Here is a 12886-nt window from a genome sequence, read left to right as displayed (position 1 = left end):
CCATGCACACATGCGCAGTCTCGGACTCCCGAAGAGAACGGCCACATCGGCGATGGTAATGGTAATTGTGGCTGGCGAAGAGTAGGGTTACTCGCGCCGATCCCCAAACCAGTTTGCCACTCTTGCTTTTCCGCTGCGAGACGCCGTGGGAATAACTAAACTTTCGGTGGCCAAAGACCGACTTTGCGCCACTTGCAGCGGCTCTTTCAGCTTCAGCTTCAGCTAGCCGAAGAGTTTTGAAAAACGCTTTTTCCAAAACGCTCTCGAACAGGCTTTGCGAAGTAAGTAGTTCGGATTGTGTACAGTTTAATGTAATACAAGTAATTAAGAGGGGAAATTGCCGAGGATAGTTAAAAAGTTTACAAAAACACCATGCCACAGTAGCAGAAACCCCGTTTCTAAGTTGAAGCCCGCAGTTATTGCTGATGATTCACTGCTGATTCCAGCGGCTCTGGCAGCAGTCGTAGGCCACGCCCATTCCGATGCCCAGTCCCAGCCAAATGGGATAGGTTTGTGGTCGCGTGAAGAACAAGGTGAAGGCGCAGCCGACGATCAGGCCACTTCCGCCTTTCATGCAAAAGTCCGCCAGGCACTTGTCCGTGGTTCTCGTCTCCTCGCTCACAGCCGGACGCTCCTTGGCTGCCGGCTTGACGGGCTTCTGCGGTTCATGGGTCATCTTCGATCTTGGAAGCAATTTTCAAAAATTTCGAGGTGTATTTGTTACTTGTGGGGGAAATTGACGTTTAAGCCGAACACATGACATTTGGAATTTGGGAAATATATGATGTTTATCAATAGGGTATTATATATCACAAGAGTCAGAGAGAAATGCTGAAGAATTCAAGCTTTGAAGATTTTTAACTGAAATGATTTGAAACTGATTTCAATATTTCTGAAATATGTGTATGCTGTAGTTTGGAAATGGGGCCATCTGGGGTTAACAGCATTCCGACGGTGACGTAGGCTGAATAAATAAATACAACCTCAGCGCAAGGAGATGGATAAGTGCCATAGCCATAGTTACAAAATCCTAGGCAACAATATTTTTGTGTATTTTCGCCATGGCAACGAAGGGCTCGCGTGCCTCGCAAGATTGCGAACAGTGTCGCCCAAGTTCAAAACAGGGAAAGATGTGAAGCAACCGGACGGAGCATGGATTGCAGAGCGAACTTCCTGGCCTACTTGGCCGTGTTTTTTCACCTACTCAGCGATTACTGTTTCGCACCTGTGCAATGTGTGGACGCGCCCTTTATACACATTCCGGGCAACGGAGTCATATCCGGCACCTATCTGAAGATGTTCCGGACCCAAAACATCAAGGCCTACCTGGGCATTCGCTACGCACACGCCCGGAGATTCCAGCCGCCGGATATCGAACTAACACCGTGGAAGGGCATTTTCAACGCGACGGTCTTCCAGCCGGACTGCTGGCAGAACGCCATGCCCTCCGTGGGCAAGGAAACCGAGCAGATCCTCAAAATCATACAGTCCGACCCAAGTGCCCAGGATGCGGACAGGAAGTTCGAGGAGAACTGCCTGTATCTCAACGTCTTTGTACCTGATGGTATGTACTTTGAGCTTCTCATCATGTAGATGGATCTTTGGATCAATCCATTGGGGATCCTCGTATATCTCAGCTGGTTACCTTTTGAAGGCTCTTGAAATGTTTATGTAAATATTTATCTCTTGTTAGTTTTGAATTTATAGTTTAATATTGGCTATCATAATGAACCTAAACACAATGGGGTTGGCATAGAAATCTCTCGGGCGGGATTTAGGTTGACATTTGTATGCAAATGCATTCATATCGAATATCAACCGTCGGTATTTCTGGGTCACCCCCACAAAACGACCTTGTTGATGTAAAGATAATCATTTTAAATATGTTAATTTGGCATTGTACTTCTGTTTCTCGACCAGGACTGCCCGAAATCAACGGATACGCAGTTGTGGTGTGGATCCATTCCGGCGACTTCTCCACCGGCAGTCCGGCGGATGTGGAGCCATTTCAGTTGGTCTTCAAGCAGAAGGTGATTGTGGTGACCTTTTCGTATCGGCTGAACATCTTCGGCTTCTTCACCACCGACGACGGCGAGGCCCAGGGTAACTATGGCCTCATGGACCAGTCGGCCGCGCTCTACTGGGTGAAGAAGAACATCAACTTCTTTGGAGGCGACTCGAACCGCATCACCCTGATGGGCCATGATGCGGGTGCGGTGAGTGTGGCGCTGCATATGACGTCGGGTGAGTGGTCGAAGGGTGGCTTCCACAAGGCCATCATCATGTCGGGCAATCCGCTGAGTCCCGTCAAGATGCCGTACGAGTACGAGGGATCGCTGGACCAGGTGTCCAGCACCTTCGGCTGTCCGCGCAGGCCGACCTCGATGTTCATCCAGTGCCTGAAGAGGATCGATGCCAAGCGGCTCTCGGAGAACCTGCCCTCGGTGAGCTGGGGCCCTGTGGTGGACTTTGGGCTGAGCAACACCTCGTATCCGTTCATCGAGAACCAGCCGGAGATCCTGTTCAAGAAGGGCAGCTACCACAGGGTGCCCGTGATCATTGGAGTGACCGATATGGAGGAGGTGCTGACCCTGTTCAAGGACAACCTCGACACGGACATCAGCGCCTCCGATCTGGAGGGATTCTTCAACGACATCGCCGTGAACGACATGCACAAGCTGGTGCGCAACTACGAGTGGTGCTCCAACTACGAGTTGATATCCGACGCCATCAACTTCATGTACGCAAACGACTCGGACACGGACGCCAAGAAGGCGAACAGGCACATCATCAGTGCCCACACCGAGAAGTTCTACATCACGCCCATGCAGACGTTCGCCGATCTGATCAGTAACGACAGCCAAGTCTACAGCTACCTGTTCAGGATGCGGCCGCGGTCGGTGCTCCAGGATCTGCCCAGCTGGATAAGTGTGCCCAAGCACTTCGACCAGGTCTTCGTGTGGGGCAATCCCTACATGACCAACTCCGTGGACTGGAAGTCGACCGACAAGAAAATCGCCGATATAATCATGACCTTGTGGGCGAACTTCGCGAAGACCTCGAACCCCACGAAGTCGAATGTGTACGTGAAGTGGAACGCCATGACGCCCAACAACGACTCGGTGCTCCTGGTCGACGAGAGCTTCAACACGGACAACCTGCTGAACAACCAGCGGATCAACTTCTGGCGATCGCTGTACCCGAAGATCCTCGTCTACTCCGCCGACTGCTGCAACTCCACGTTCTCGGGCAGCGGCCTGGTGGTCGCCACTTCCGTTCCAATACTATGTACCCTTAGCATTGTCGCATTATCGTTAATATATTTTGAATAAAGAGATCCTGCAATAGAAACCGCTTTGACCCTCTCCAAGCAATCTGTCCTACCGTTACTTATTATTATATGAATAAATACTTGAAAACAGCAGAACACATGTACAAAGTTACCACTTGTCGTTTATTGTCGTTCGAAACTTATAGGATACTGGTTTTTGCTACGACTGCCATACATATCATATCATAGGAGTGCCTCAGAACTCCCAAGGATTTCAAAATCGTGTGTCTGAAACATTGTGTTGCATACTTTTACACACCTATCCTGTTGGTTTCTGAGGCATCCCCAGTAAAGTGTGGAAATTCGTTTTCGCAGATTGTACAATGAAGTTCAAGTCGGAGGTCAGAATGCATTTTTCGGTACTTATCATCGAGACTTATACAATTTCTATACTAACCACCGCCAACTGATTCGCCTTGTTTTTGGAGCTAAAAGTACCCTTTAGTGGAATTGCAATACTACACCTATTCGTCAGCCTCAAAAATGTGGGCACCCAAGAACTTGATACCCCAATACGAATCTTGGAGCTTATTGCATACCGGGGGGGATTAGTTCTTGAGTGCGCTTTTTTGGTCGAGTTCTTAAGCCATTGTCAGTGTGCCAGCTCCGATGCCGTAGCCCACGCCCTTGGGTCCGTAGAACTTGCCGTAGCACGAGCGGCAATAAATGCCGCCATCGGGTCCGTCGTTCAAGTTGGTCGAGTCCAGGTACTTCCGGCACTCCATGCAGTAGAAGCAGAGCTTGTGCCACACGTTCTTCGCGCTCTTCACCTGTTCCGCGGCGAAGACCATGAATCCGCATCGCGGACACCCGTTCTCCGACTTCTGTCCGTTGCGATCGATGGTTCCCCAGCTGGAAGAGGCAGTCAGAAGGGGTGACGATCGTTAGCAACCAAGTTCAGAGCTTACCAGCTAGGCGTGTACTCGTAGTTGGTGGACACCAGAGTGGGAGTGTGTCCGTACCCAACTCCTTTGGGACCAAACAACTTCGCGTAGCAGAGCTTGCAGTAGATGTTGTCATCCGGTCCGTCGCAGGCGAGCACCGAGTCCAAGGGTCGGGTGCACCTGGCGCAGTTGAAGCACTTCCGGTGGTACATCTTCCCCTTGGACAACTGCAGCTCGGCCGCAAAGACCGCGCCACCGCATCGGGGACATCCCTCGCCGTCCGGAGCCATGATCGAAGTGGTGTCCGGGGCCACGAAGGGTCGCTCGGACGCCAAGTTCTCCTCACTGCAACAATCGGGGATTGGATTTTAAGGAAGATGGGTTCCTTGGAGAGGAAACAAGCTCACGTAATGCCGTCGGTTTGCAAGAAACTGGATCCACAGGCGAATCCGTAACCATGGGGTCCCCACTTCTTGCCGTAGCAAGTCTTGCAGTAGACCTCATTGTCCGGACCATCGCACGCGATAATGGAGTCCAGGGTCTTGGTGCAGTCCCGACACTTGAAGCACTTCCGGTGCCAGGGCCTTCCCTTGGAGAGGACTTGTTCCGCGGCGAAGACCACGCCTCCACAGCGAGGACATCCCTCCCCGATGGGCGCCTGGATCTGCTCCACATTTATGACGGAGGACTTGGGAGCCATGTCGCTAGAAGCACCAATGGAATTACCTCGTTTTGGTGATGGTACTGATCTCACCTCTGCCACTCGCAATCCTTGATGTCGGACATCAAGCCCAAGGACGAAATGCCGATGTGCCCGTAGCCCCTGGCCCCAAACTTCTGAGCATAACATCCTGCAATGCTAATGCTTCTAGAGATCCCATTTATCTAAACTCTGGGGGTTCGAAATGTACCTCTACAGTAGATGTCCTTGTCCGGACCATCACAGTGAAGAGTCGAGTCTAGCGTCTTGTTGCATTGCACGCACTTGAAGCACCTCCGATGATAGCCCTGCGATAAAGAAGAGCACCTAAGCGAAGGGCCGACGAACCCAGAAGACCCCAATAGTTCACCTTTCCTCTGGCCAGCATCTGCTCGGCGGCATACACATATATGCCACACCGTGGGCAGCCCAGTCCGTCGGGAGCTTTTGGGGGAATCTTCGGCGGAACGAATCTAGAAAGATTCCAAGCCCCCCTCAATCATACCGCTCTGGATGGACACTCATTGGGGGGCATCTTAGTCACACACTTGGCGAGGAACACAAGTCGGAAAGGTCGGTCGTTGTGCCCGAACAGAAAACGAAATGGGGGAGTACACGAAATCCACATAGACAGCGACGGGGAGATGCGAATAGAAACCTATTTATAGCACGTGAATAAGCCTACGACTACTTTGTTTTATTGTACATTTATTTTACCAATTTACAGTCGGTGGACGTTGTAAACAAAGATACAAGAATTATTTCACCAAAGACCACAATGTGTTTTTGTGTGTTGAACATTAACAATCGGGTGGCGTTAGTGGAATTTTCCAGGGAATCAGAAACTGGATATCCCTGGTGGTTTCTGCCCGGAAAGTTAGGGGAGGGGTCTGATTTGTGGGGGCGTGGAAACATTTAAAACATACAGGTTCTAATAGAAAGCAAAACTACACATTTAATTCAAGGAATTTTACACAATTTTCATACAAAACATAGTTCTTATTTAGTCCTTACTCTCTGTTTAAGTGGGCGCCAGTGTCCGTGGACAGGCAGCCGGCACCACCACCGAAACCGTATCCCTTGGGACCGTATTTGCGACCATGGCAGTTTTTGCAGAAAAGCTCCTTCTCGTGCTCCGTGCAGTTGGTCGAGTCCAGGGCCTTGTTGCACATGCCTGAAACGGGCAAGTGAGGAGGGATTGTGAGGTGGGGGGAGTTTGTATTAGCTATAGCTATCCGCCTCGAAGGACCAAGGACGTATGGGATCCGGCTCGAGGGACCACCAATACTTACTGCACTTGAAGCAGGTCTTGTGGAATTTGTAGCCTCCGGCAACGCGCTCCTCGGCAGCGTAGACCGACTTGCCGCACGCGGGGCACTTGGGGGTTTCAACGGGAACGAAAGGCATTTTGTTCTGTGTGCGTGTGTGTCTGCGGGGGCAAAAAACTGTGATTAGGGCTAACTGCAACGATGGCAATGCGTGTGGATGGATCGGCGCGATCGAATTATATACATATAATCCTTAGGATATATACCTCGGAGGTACTCTGTGAAGTAGTTCCTATTCGTCGGAAATGCCGCGGACTAGACTGGAAAGATTCTGTACACAGGTAGTCTATATTTGTGGATGCACACGGCACAACTAAGAAAATACAGTTTGCGTAATAAAAACAGCACTTTCTGAATATATCATTTATTTATCATGCAATGCCCACGGCTCTGTGTATGTGTACTCTATACGGCTATATCCACGCCGATGTCTCATTTCTGGGCTGGCTGGTAACCGCCGTTAGTTGGACTAACTTGGATTACTATATGCCCCCCACCAGGAATTTGCCTTGGCTTCAAGTGCTTTGTTTTAGTGCACTCTCAAGTGCGAGGCATGCAAGATTTTGGTAAAAATCGAAATATATAATGGGCTGCTTCTCACGAAGGTTCTGTACTACCCGTATTACCATCCAACCGACGAACCACCCCGCACCCATATGTAATCTGATTTTACGCAACAATTAATTTATTAGCTTTCGACACGCACACCGAGATCCGCGCAGATGTAAATATGTATGTTTGTAGTCTAAAAATATATGCACACCCATGCGATGTGTATCAAAGTACATTCATGGCCTTATTTTAGTCTTAGAAATTCGAAAATAGCTCATAACTGCTCAACCCAGATCCATAAATAAGCACATTACGCATTCGCCTCTTGATCTGTGTAAGAGCATCGCTCTTCGATCTCAAATCTATTGGAATTGGAATCGGAATTGGAATTGGAATCGGATTTACACGCCATAAAATCCTCGAAAATAGGTTCCAGTTTTCGAAAAAGCGCTTTCGAGAGTGGATCGAGTAGCCACAAGTGTTTCATTAGGGGCCAAATGAATATGCACATGAATGTGGATGGAGTGAAGCATCTTTTCATCATCGCAGGCGATGCCCATGTATAAACATATCTATAAATAGAGGGGCGCTGGGTATTTGTTAATTGTAAATCGCTCACTTGCGATTGGCAATGAGCCTAACAATTTATGAAGGCCAGGCCCAGGCCCATTGACTCGACAAATCTGACGATATGGGGTTTGCTTTGCCAGCATTGTTTATCCATCCGCGTGTCGATCCGATACCACCATCAGTTTTGGCGACAGTTCAGGGTTAGCTCGCCTCGCCAGAATGTCGGGAATTAACCACTCGATCCGATCGCCTCAAGCTCGGAAGCGAGCGATATACGGAAGTGTGTCTTAATTACCTGTATGGGTGGACAATTAGTGCAAAATAGATACATATGTACATACATACTGGCACAGCACTGAGTCACTCGTATTATTAGCCGCGCGGCGCATAATTATGGATATGTAATCCATTTATTAGCCATCTCTTTGGCTTCGCTTAGCTCCGCTTAGCTATGTATGATATGCAGCTGGCCAAAAGCATCCCCACATCAATAGGTTGCTGACCTGGTCTCGCTCCATCCAGCTAAGTGGCCTCACCTTCAAGCCCATTCTTCGCCAGAGTGTGGCTCGTGTGGATTTGCATGACAAAGAAATGAATTTACAGCGAGTCGAGTCCAGATGTTGTGATAATCAGCTTATCAGATATCGTTTATTTTTACAAAATAGATAAATTAATTAATATACAAATAATTATTATAATTGTACATGTGACTTCATCGTTTATTTAACCATCCAATTGTTAATCGTAATTTATACAAATTACAGTCGCTGCAATACAAATTATGCAAAATAATGTATATCATTTACAGTCACTGCAGAAATATGGTAATTTAGGTGGAGTCCGACTTCAGCCGATTGGCAAACTCGACTTGCTGGATCTCCCTCCACTCCTTCTTTGGCTTCATGCGCTTCAGCTGCCCGTCCCAGACCAGATCAATCAAGCCTCCCTGCTTGGCGATGACGCTCTTCACGCGGTTCGCGAAGTCGATCGCCGACTCTCCCTCCTGCCTGTACATCGGGGGCAGGTACCACACGTCGCAGACGATGGCCCACGAGGTCATCATCATGTACAGATACTGCATCATCGAGTACTTCGCGCTGTTCCAGAAGGCGTCGCCGAACCTCGGATCGTACCTTCAAGACGGAGGAGACCCCATGGATGAGATATAACTTGCGCGCCAAAACATCCAGTACTCACTTAATGGCCACCGGGTAGATGACGCCGCCAACTTCGAAGCTGCCCTTCTTGAACTGCATGACCGACGTGTTGTTGATGCAAGTGCCCTCCGGGAAGATGAGGATCGGTGGGTTGTTCGGATCGGAGACGTGCTGCTTGAGCCGCTCAGCCACCAAATGGCGATCCTTGGCCTCGCCACGCTCGAACCAAATGTGGGGAGATGCTCTGGCCAGAGCCCTTTGCAGCACTCCCAAGAAGCCTCCATGGCGTTGGCCAATCTAGAAAGTCGGACGAAACTCTTATTATCTGGCATGGGAGATGCTTGGTGCTACCGCAAACACAAAAATCCAACACATTAAACATGCAAAACAAAAACCATCACCGCAGCAAGCTTAAATTCGGGTTAGTACCTGCACGTGCAAATTTCGGTAAGTGTCATTTCTTTTTAACAGCCTAGTTTATTTTTAAGAGCATTTCCAGGTGGGCTTGAGTTCTGACACCAGAGTTTTCTTATGTCTAATTACTATTAAATTGAATCTAATTGTTCTTTGTGACTCGAAAACTGAAAGAATTATCTATACATAGAGCTAGTCCTTTTGCCTTATTGATATCATAGGGAAAAATAAAAAAGCATTCAAGCGTTTTACCACTTTAAAGGGGGTTATATGTTTGTGTGATTCTATGTACTACAGGAAACTGAGAAAGTAAGATGTTAAAACCAAAGATCGTGATTATTTCCATACGGGGGTTAGTAGCGTCAGGTTCCAAACGTTGCCTTACCAGCGAGTAGGTCGAGTCGCACATCAGGACCAGCACATCAATGGGGCTGGTGTGATTGGCAACACAAATACCGGATGACGGGCGATTATCCTCATTGTGGTAGGTGATAACCGCCGATATCGCGCTGGACAAAACGCCGAAGCACATGCCGAGCACCTTGTGCACGAGATCCCGCTTGAAGGGCCCATCCTTCAAGTATCCCACTGCAGCCGTGCAGACTGTTAACCACACTACCTAAGATGGCACAAAACGAGAATGGGAACAGTGAGGGGGTTCAGTTACTTAGAGCTTCAAGTTCTGGATAGGCGGTCTTCTTCAAAATCATCGGGGGTCATCTCCACTCGTCTTCGAGACATTACGTTTACACTTTTAACTGGGAATTGACTCTGTGACCCACTGGTATACCGTGCTCCTACTAGGCTACTCCTAGGCGTAATCTAAAGGTCATCATTGCGATTCTAGGTTCGCACTTCCGTTCCGTGAAGCGCACCCCGCAAACAAAATTCACCGGGGAAACCACGGAAAACAGCTGAAGCTAATCGGCAGACGTAATAGACCGTGGCACCGTGGGAGTCATAAACCAAGTAATAAATAAGTGAATTTCATACCCATGGCGCTTATCTTACCTGATTCGCGTTCTTGGATACTCAATACTCCTGCACGGCACGAACGAATAGGCTAGAATCAGCAAACTACTTTGCAAAGGACACACATTAGGCGGGGACGAAACAAAAGCCAGTACTGCAACATTAACTAGGACCACATGGAAAACTGCACCTCCAATCAAAAATTCATGCATGCATTCTCGAATCGACGTTCTGCCTGGTCTCGGAACAGCTCCGACTTATCAGGCACTAATAGTATGAAGTAATTCATGTCAGCAAGGTGGGCCGAAACTTATCGATGCCTGTAGGTATGTTAATATGCGTCGGGTCTAAACTCCATGTACACACAGAGATAATGGCTATCTGCCAAGGCGTTCACATGGGAACTCTTTGATAAGTTTGGGCGAATGGAAACCAATAAAGCCATTGGGCAATTTATCGGCGGTTACCAGGCTGCTAGCCGAAGTCAAAGCCAAAGTCTGAGGCCCAAAAGTCGAGTTTCTCTTTATGGGATAAAATGAACGAACTGATAAGTTAGAGCGCCAGGATTTAGTATGTTTAGGTACAAGAACGGATTACAAAGTGTGCGATTTCGGGTGTTACATGCATGCATTTTAACTTAAATGAAACCAGTTTATGTGACGAATTTAAGATAAAGTTTCTTTCTCACCAAAGAGTAGGTACAATCGGTCGATAATATAGCCACATCCAAGGGAGAGGTGTGGTTGGCTACACAGAACCCAGAAACTGTGGGCTTATATTGCTTATTGTGGAACTTGATAAAGGAGGACATAGAACTTGAAATAAGGCGGAACGTAATTTTGAATGACAAGCTCGCTAGAGAAAGCCGTACAAATCGAAAAGGTAAACAAGCCACAATAGAGTTTGATAAAACTGCAAATAAAACCTAGGAATTAAATAGTTTTTATTAGAGAAGTAAATTAAAAGACGCACACAACACAAATAAATGGTGGTAAATTATGGGAAAGTTAACAAATTATCAACGAAAATATTGTTAATCACAAGTCGCGGTACTGCGACTTTCAGTGAACGTTAGTGCAAGCAAATTTTGATAACAAAACGCGCTATAGGGGGTCGTCCGATACTCTACTGTTTGCCCAAAGTTATTTCTCTGAAATCACTGAGTAACTAGCTCTTCGCCGAAATGTAATCTATTGAGGAAAACATTCCTCTACTGGTAGGAAAAGTTTCTTCAGTTCTTGTCCGTTGGGTCCCTTTCTTTTCGCCCTGTAAGATGATAACTACTCGACCGCCCAATCCCTTTGCATGTTGCTAGTGTAACGTCTGAAGAGGAATACATTATTTAAGCGCATCCTTTGGGGTAATTTGTCGCATGCATGGGAATCGGGACGATCGGGTAGTTGTGGAAAAGCCACTGAATGAACCGAATGTACTCACACCAACGAAGCAGACCAATACTCGGAGGGGCATCAGGATCACGTATCGGATGAAGAAGCCGAACACCCAGATGGAGGTTATTTTCCAGGAAATGAACTCGTAGTGCCTATTGGTGCGTGTCAGCATGTTCCAGCTCTTGAGCTCCTCCGCCTCGAAGCGCGACGTAACATCGTCCTCGATGATGGCCTCCACGCCAGACTTTACGTAGTCCAAGCATTTCTCAAAATCGAAATTGATTTCATCCTGCAATTGGGTAATGGTTCTTGGATTAGATGCCCATCTACAAAAAGGACTTCTTACCTTTGTGGAGGAAACTGGTTTCTCTGGAGCGGGCTCCTGCGCCTGGGGCAGCAGCACTGCGTCCCTGGTGATCAAGGTGGCTCCATTTGTGCCTTCTTTGGAATCGGCGTCGTCCACTAGTTGCACTCCCTGTTTGTCGTCAGTCTTGGGATTTTGAACGTGTTGGTTTTCTTTGGATGCTGTCTCTATACTAACTCGACCGTACTGAAAGTGAATGTGATTAGTTGTTAACGAGGTCCAGTCGTGGATTATCTGCAGATAAGGGTATCGCAAGCATATCATCGAACGAGGTAATGACTGGCACTTTGCATGTGTCAGCGGAGTGACAAATGTGAACTTGGGCACTTCTGACTCACGGATACCTTAAGGACAGCCGCAGAACTACTCGAAACTATTGGCCAAGTTATGTTTTCATAAACTCGCCTGCATTGCAGTTAGTGCGTAGGGCAGACGTAGTTTGATGTACTCCAAAAGCTGACTATATTTATGGACTTTGGAATAGCTTAACTATTGGCCAGACAGCACCTTTCCAAGACCGCCGTTGCCTTGGAGCACCTCAAATCGGTTCATGCTAATCTGCAAACCGAAACCAAGCAATATTTACCTCGAATATCCTTAGGAGGAAGTTCACGTACGCTTTTCGGACGCCGATTGATTTGTTTATGGCGGAAATAAATATCAGAAATGAGAGGAAGCCGCCGATGGGGATCCAGAATATGTCCAATAGCACGTCGATCATTTTACATTTGGTTCATGGGACATTAGTTATTGTCAAGCGCAAAATGCCTCCGAATTGTGTCGTGCCAATATATACAATGTTAAAATACTTTTTTGCTGTACGGCGAACTAGAGGTGGACCTTGGCTGTGTCGAAAACCTGTCTCGTGCTTGCAGACCTGGCCCGCGTTCATCTCTATCTCTACCGGGAACAGACGAAAATGGAACGATTCCGGTCAGGCAGGAGAGGTACGGCTTGTTTCATTGTTAATCGTTTCGAAAGGGTTGAGGAAACTTACACTGAAAACAACAAAGGTAATTTACATTCAGCTTTTTTCGTAATTGAATGTGCGTTCATGGCTCACCTTCGTTAAAGCTCTGGCTGAACTTATTCTCACTTAGCAAACACTTCATTTAAGCCAAAAAATAATTATGGTAAGCTTAATAATCTATAGTCTGATATCAGGGCATACAGTTGTGCACAATTATTACACATCTTATAAGTTTCTTGCCCTAATAATTACA

The 12886-nt window shown here is 47.6% G+C and overlaps 4 protein-coding genes across 6 annotated transcripts; 1 reads left to right on the top strand and 3 right to left on the bottom strand.

Annotated features, from left to right (window-relative positions):
- Positions 1–289: 289 nt before the first annotated feature.
- On the bottom strand, positions 290–782 carry LOC122615077 (MICOS complex subunit Mic10). The gene has a single exon (XM_043789939.1). It carries the CDS (start codon positions 674–676, stop codon positions 431–433), a length of 246 nt encoding a protein of 81 aa, XP_043645874.1. The 5' UTR covers positions 677–782; the 3' UTR covers positions 290–430.
- Positions 783–898: 116 nt separating this feature from the next.
- On the top strand, positions 899–3375 carry LOC122615076 (carboxylesterase 5A). The gene is made up of 2 exons (XM_043789938.1): positions 899–1564; positions 1921–3375. Exons 1-2 carry the CDS (start codon positions 1153–1155, stop codon positions 3330–3332), a joined length of 1824 nt encoding a protein of 607 aa, XP_043645873.1. The 5' UTR covers positions 899–1152; the 3' UTR covers positions 3333–3375.
- Positions 3376–3580: 205 nt separating this feature from the next.
- On the bottom strand, positions 3581–6548 carry LOC122613061 (muscle LIM protein Mlp84B). The gene is made up of 9 exons (XM_043787035.1): positions 6450–6548; positions 6208–6344; positions 5930–6089; positions 5286–5388; positions 5127–5223; positions 4970–5066; positions 4623–4919; positions 4240–4560; positions 3581–4183 (listed from the first exon to the last, which is right to left on the bottom strand). The coding sequence occupies exons 2-9, from the start codon at positions 6320–6322 to the stop codon at positions 3913–3915; spliced, it is 1461 nt and encodes a 486-aa protein (XP_043642970.1). The 5' UTR covers positions 6323–6344; positions 6450–6548; the 3' UTR covers positions 3581–3912.
- A 1509-nt stretch (positions 6549–8057) lies between these two features.
- Positions 8058–12508, bottom strand: LOC122612329 (glycerol-3-phosphate acyltransferase 3-like). 3 transcript variants are annotated; one of them, XM_043785871.1, is made up of 7 exons: positions 12250–12508; positions 11646–11849; positions 11346–11588; positions 10597–10833; positions 9322–9555; positions 8563–8819; positions 8058–8498 (listed from the first exon to the last, which is right to left on the bottom strand). In XM_043785871.1, the coding sequence occupies exons 1-7, from the start codon at positions 12382–12384 to the stop codon at positions 8195–8197; spliced, it is 1614 nt and encodes a 537-aa protein (XP_043641806.1). In that variant the 5' UTR covers positions 12385–12508; the 3' UTR covers positions 8058–8194. The 3 variants fall into 3 exon arrangements, with proteins under 3 accessions (XP_043641806.1, XP_043641805.1, XP_043641803.1); XM_043785870.1 differs by lacking the exon at positions 10597–10833 and having other exon boundaries at positions 12250–12506; XM_043785868.1 differs by lacking the exon at positions 9322–9555 and having other exon boundaries at positions 12250–12503.
- Between the last annotated feature and the right edge of the window lie 378 nt (positions 12509–12886).

The sequence above is a fragment of the Drosophila teissieri genome, chromosome 2R (genome assembly GCF_016746235.2).
Source record: "Drosophila teissieri strain GT53w chromosome 2R, Prin_Dtei_1.1, whole genome shotgun sequence".
Lineage (NCBI taxonomy): Eukaryota > Metazoa > Arthropoda > Insecta > Diptera > Drosophilidae > Drosophila > Drosophila teissieri.
The sequence above is the reverse complement of the archived record's forward strand: the minus strand, read 5'-3'. Positions and strand labels throughout refer to the sequence as shown.

Excerpts from the sequence above, each read along its gene's own strand:
- LOC122615077 (XM_043789939.1), bottom strand. The coding sequence starts at position 676 with ATGACCCATGAACCGCAGAAGCCCGTCAAGCCGGCAGCCAAGGAGCGT.
- LOC122615076 (XM_043789938.1), top strand. The coding sequence starts at position 1,153 with ATGGATTGCAGAGCGAACTTCCTGGCCTACTTGGCCGTGTTTTTTCAC. Across the intron at positions 1,565-1,920 it reads CAACGTCTTTGTACCTGATG|GACTGCCCGAAATCAACGGA; the intron begins GTATGTACTTTG and ends TTTCTCGACCAG.
- LOC122613061 (XM_043787035.1), bottom strand. The coding sequence starts at position 6,322 with ATGCCTTTCGTTCCCGTTGAAACCCCCAAGTGCCCCGCGTGCGGCAAG. Across the intron at positions 6,090-6,207 it reads CAAGACCTGCTTCAAGTGCA|GCATGTGCAACAAGGCCCTG; the intron begins GTAAGTATTGGT and ends TGCCCGTTTCAG. Across the intron at positions 5,224-5,285 it reads AGATGCTGGCCAGAGGAAAG|GGCTATCATCGGAGGTGCTT; the intron begins GTGAACTATTGG and ends TCTTTATCGCAG.
- LOC122612329 (XM_043785871.1), bottom strand. The coding sequence starts at position 12,384 with ATGATCGACGTGCTATTGGACATATTCTGGATCCCCATCGGCGGCTTC. Across the intron at positions 11,850-12,249 it reads TCCTCCTAAGGATATTCGAG|TACGGTCGAGTTAGTATAGA; the intron begins GTAAATATTGCT and ends ATTCACTTTCAG. Across the intron at positions 10,834-11,345 it reads TATTGGTCTGCTTCGTTGGT|GTTTTATTTGCAGTTTTATC; the intron begins GTGAGTACATTC and ends TTTAATTCCTAG.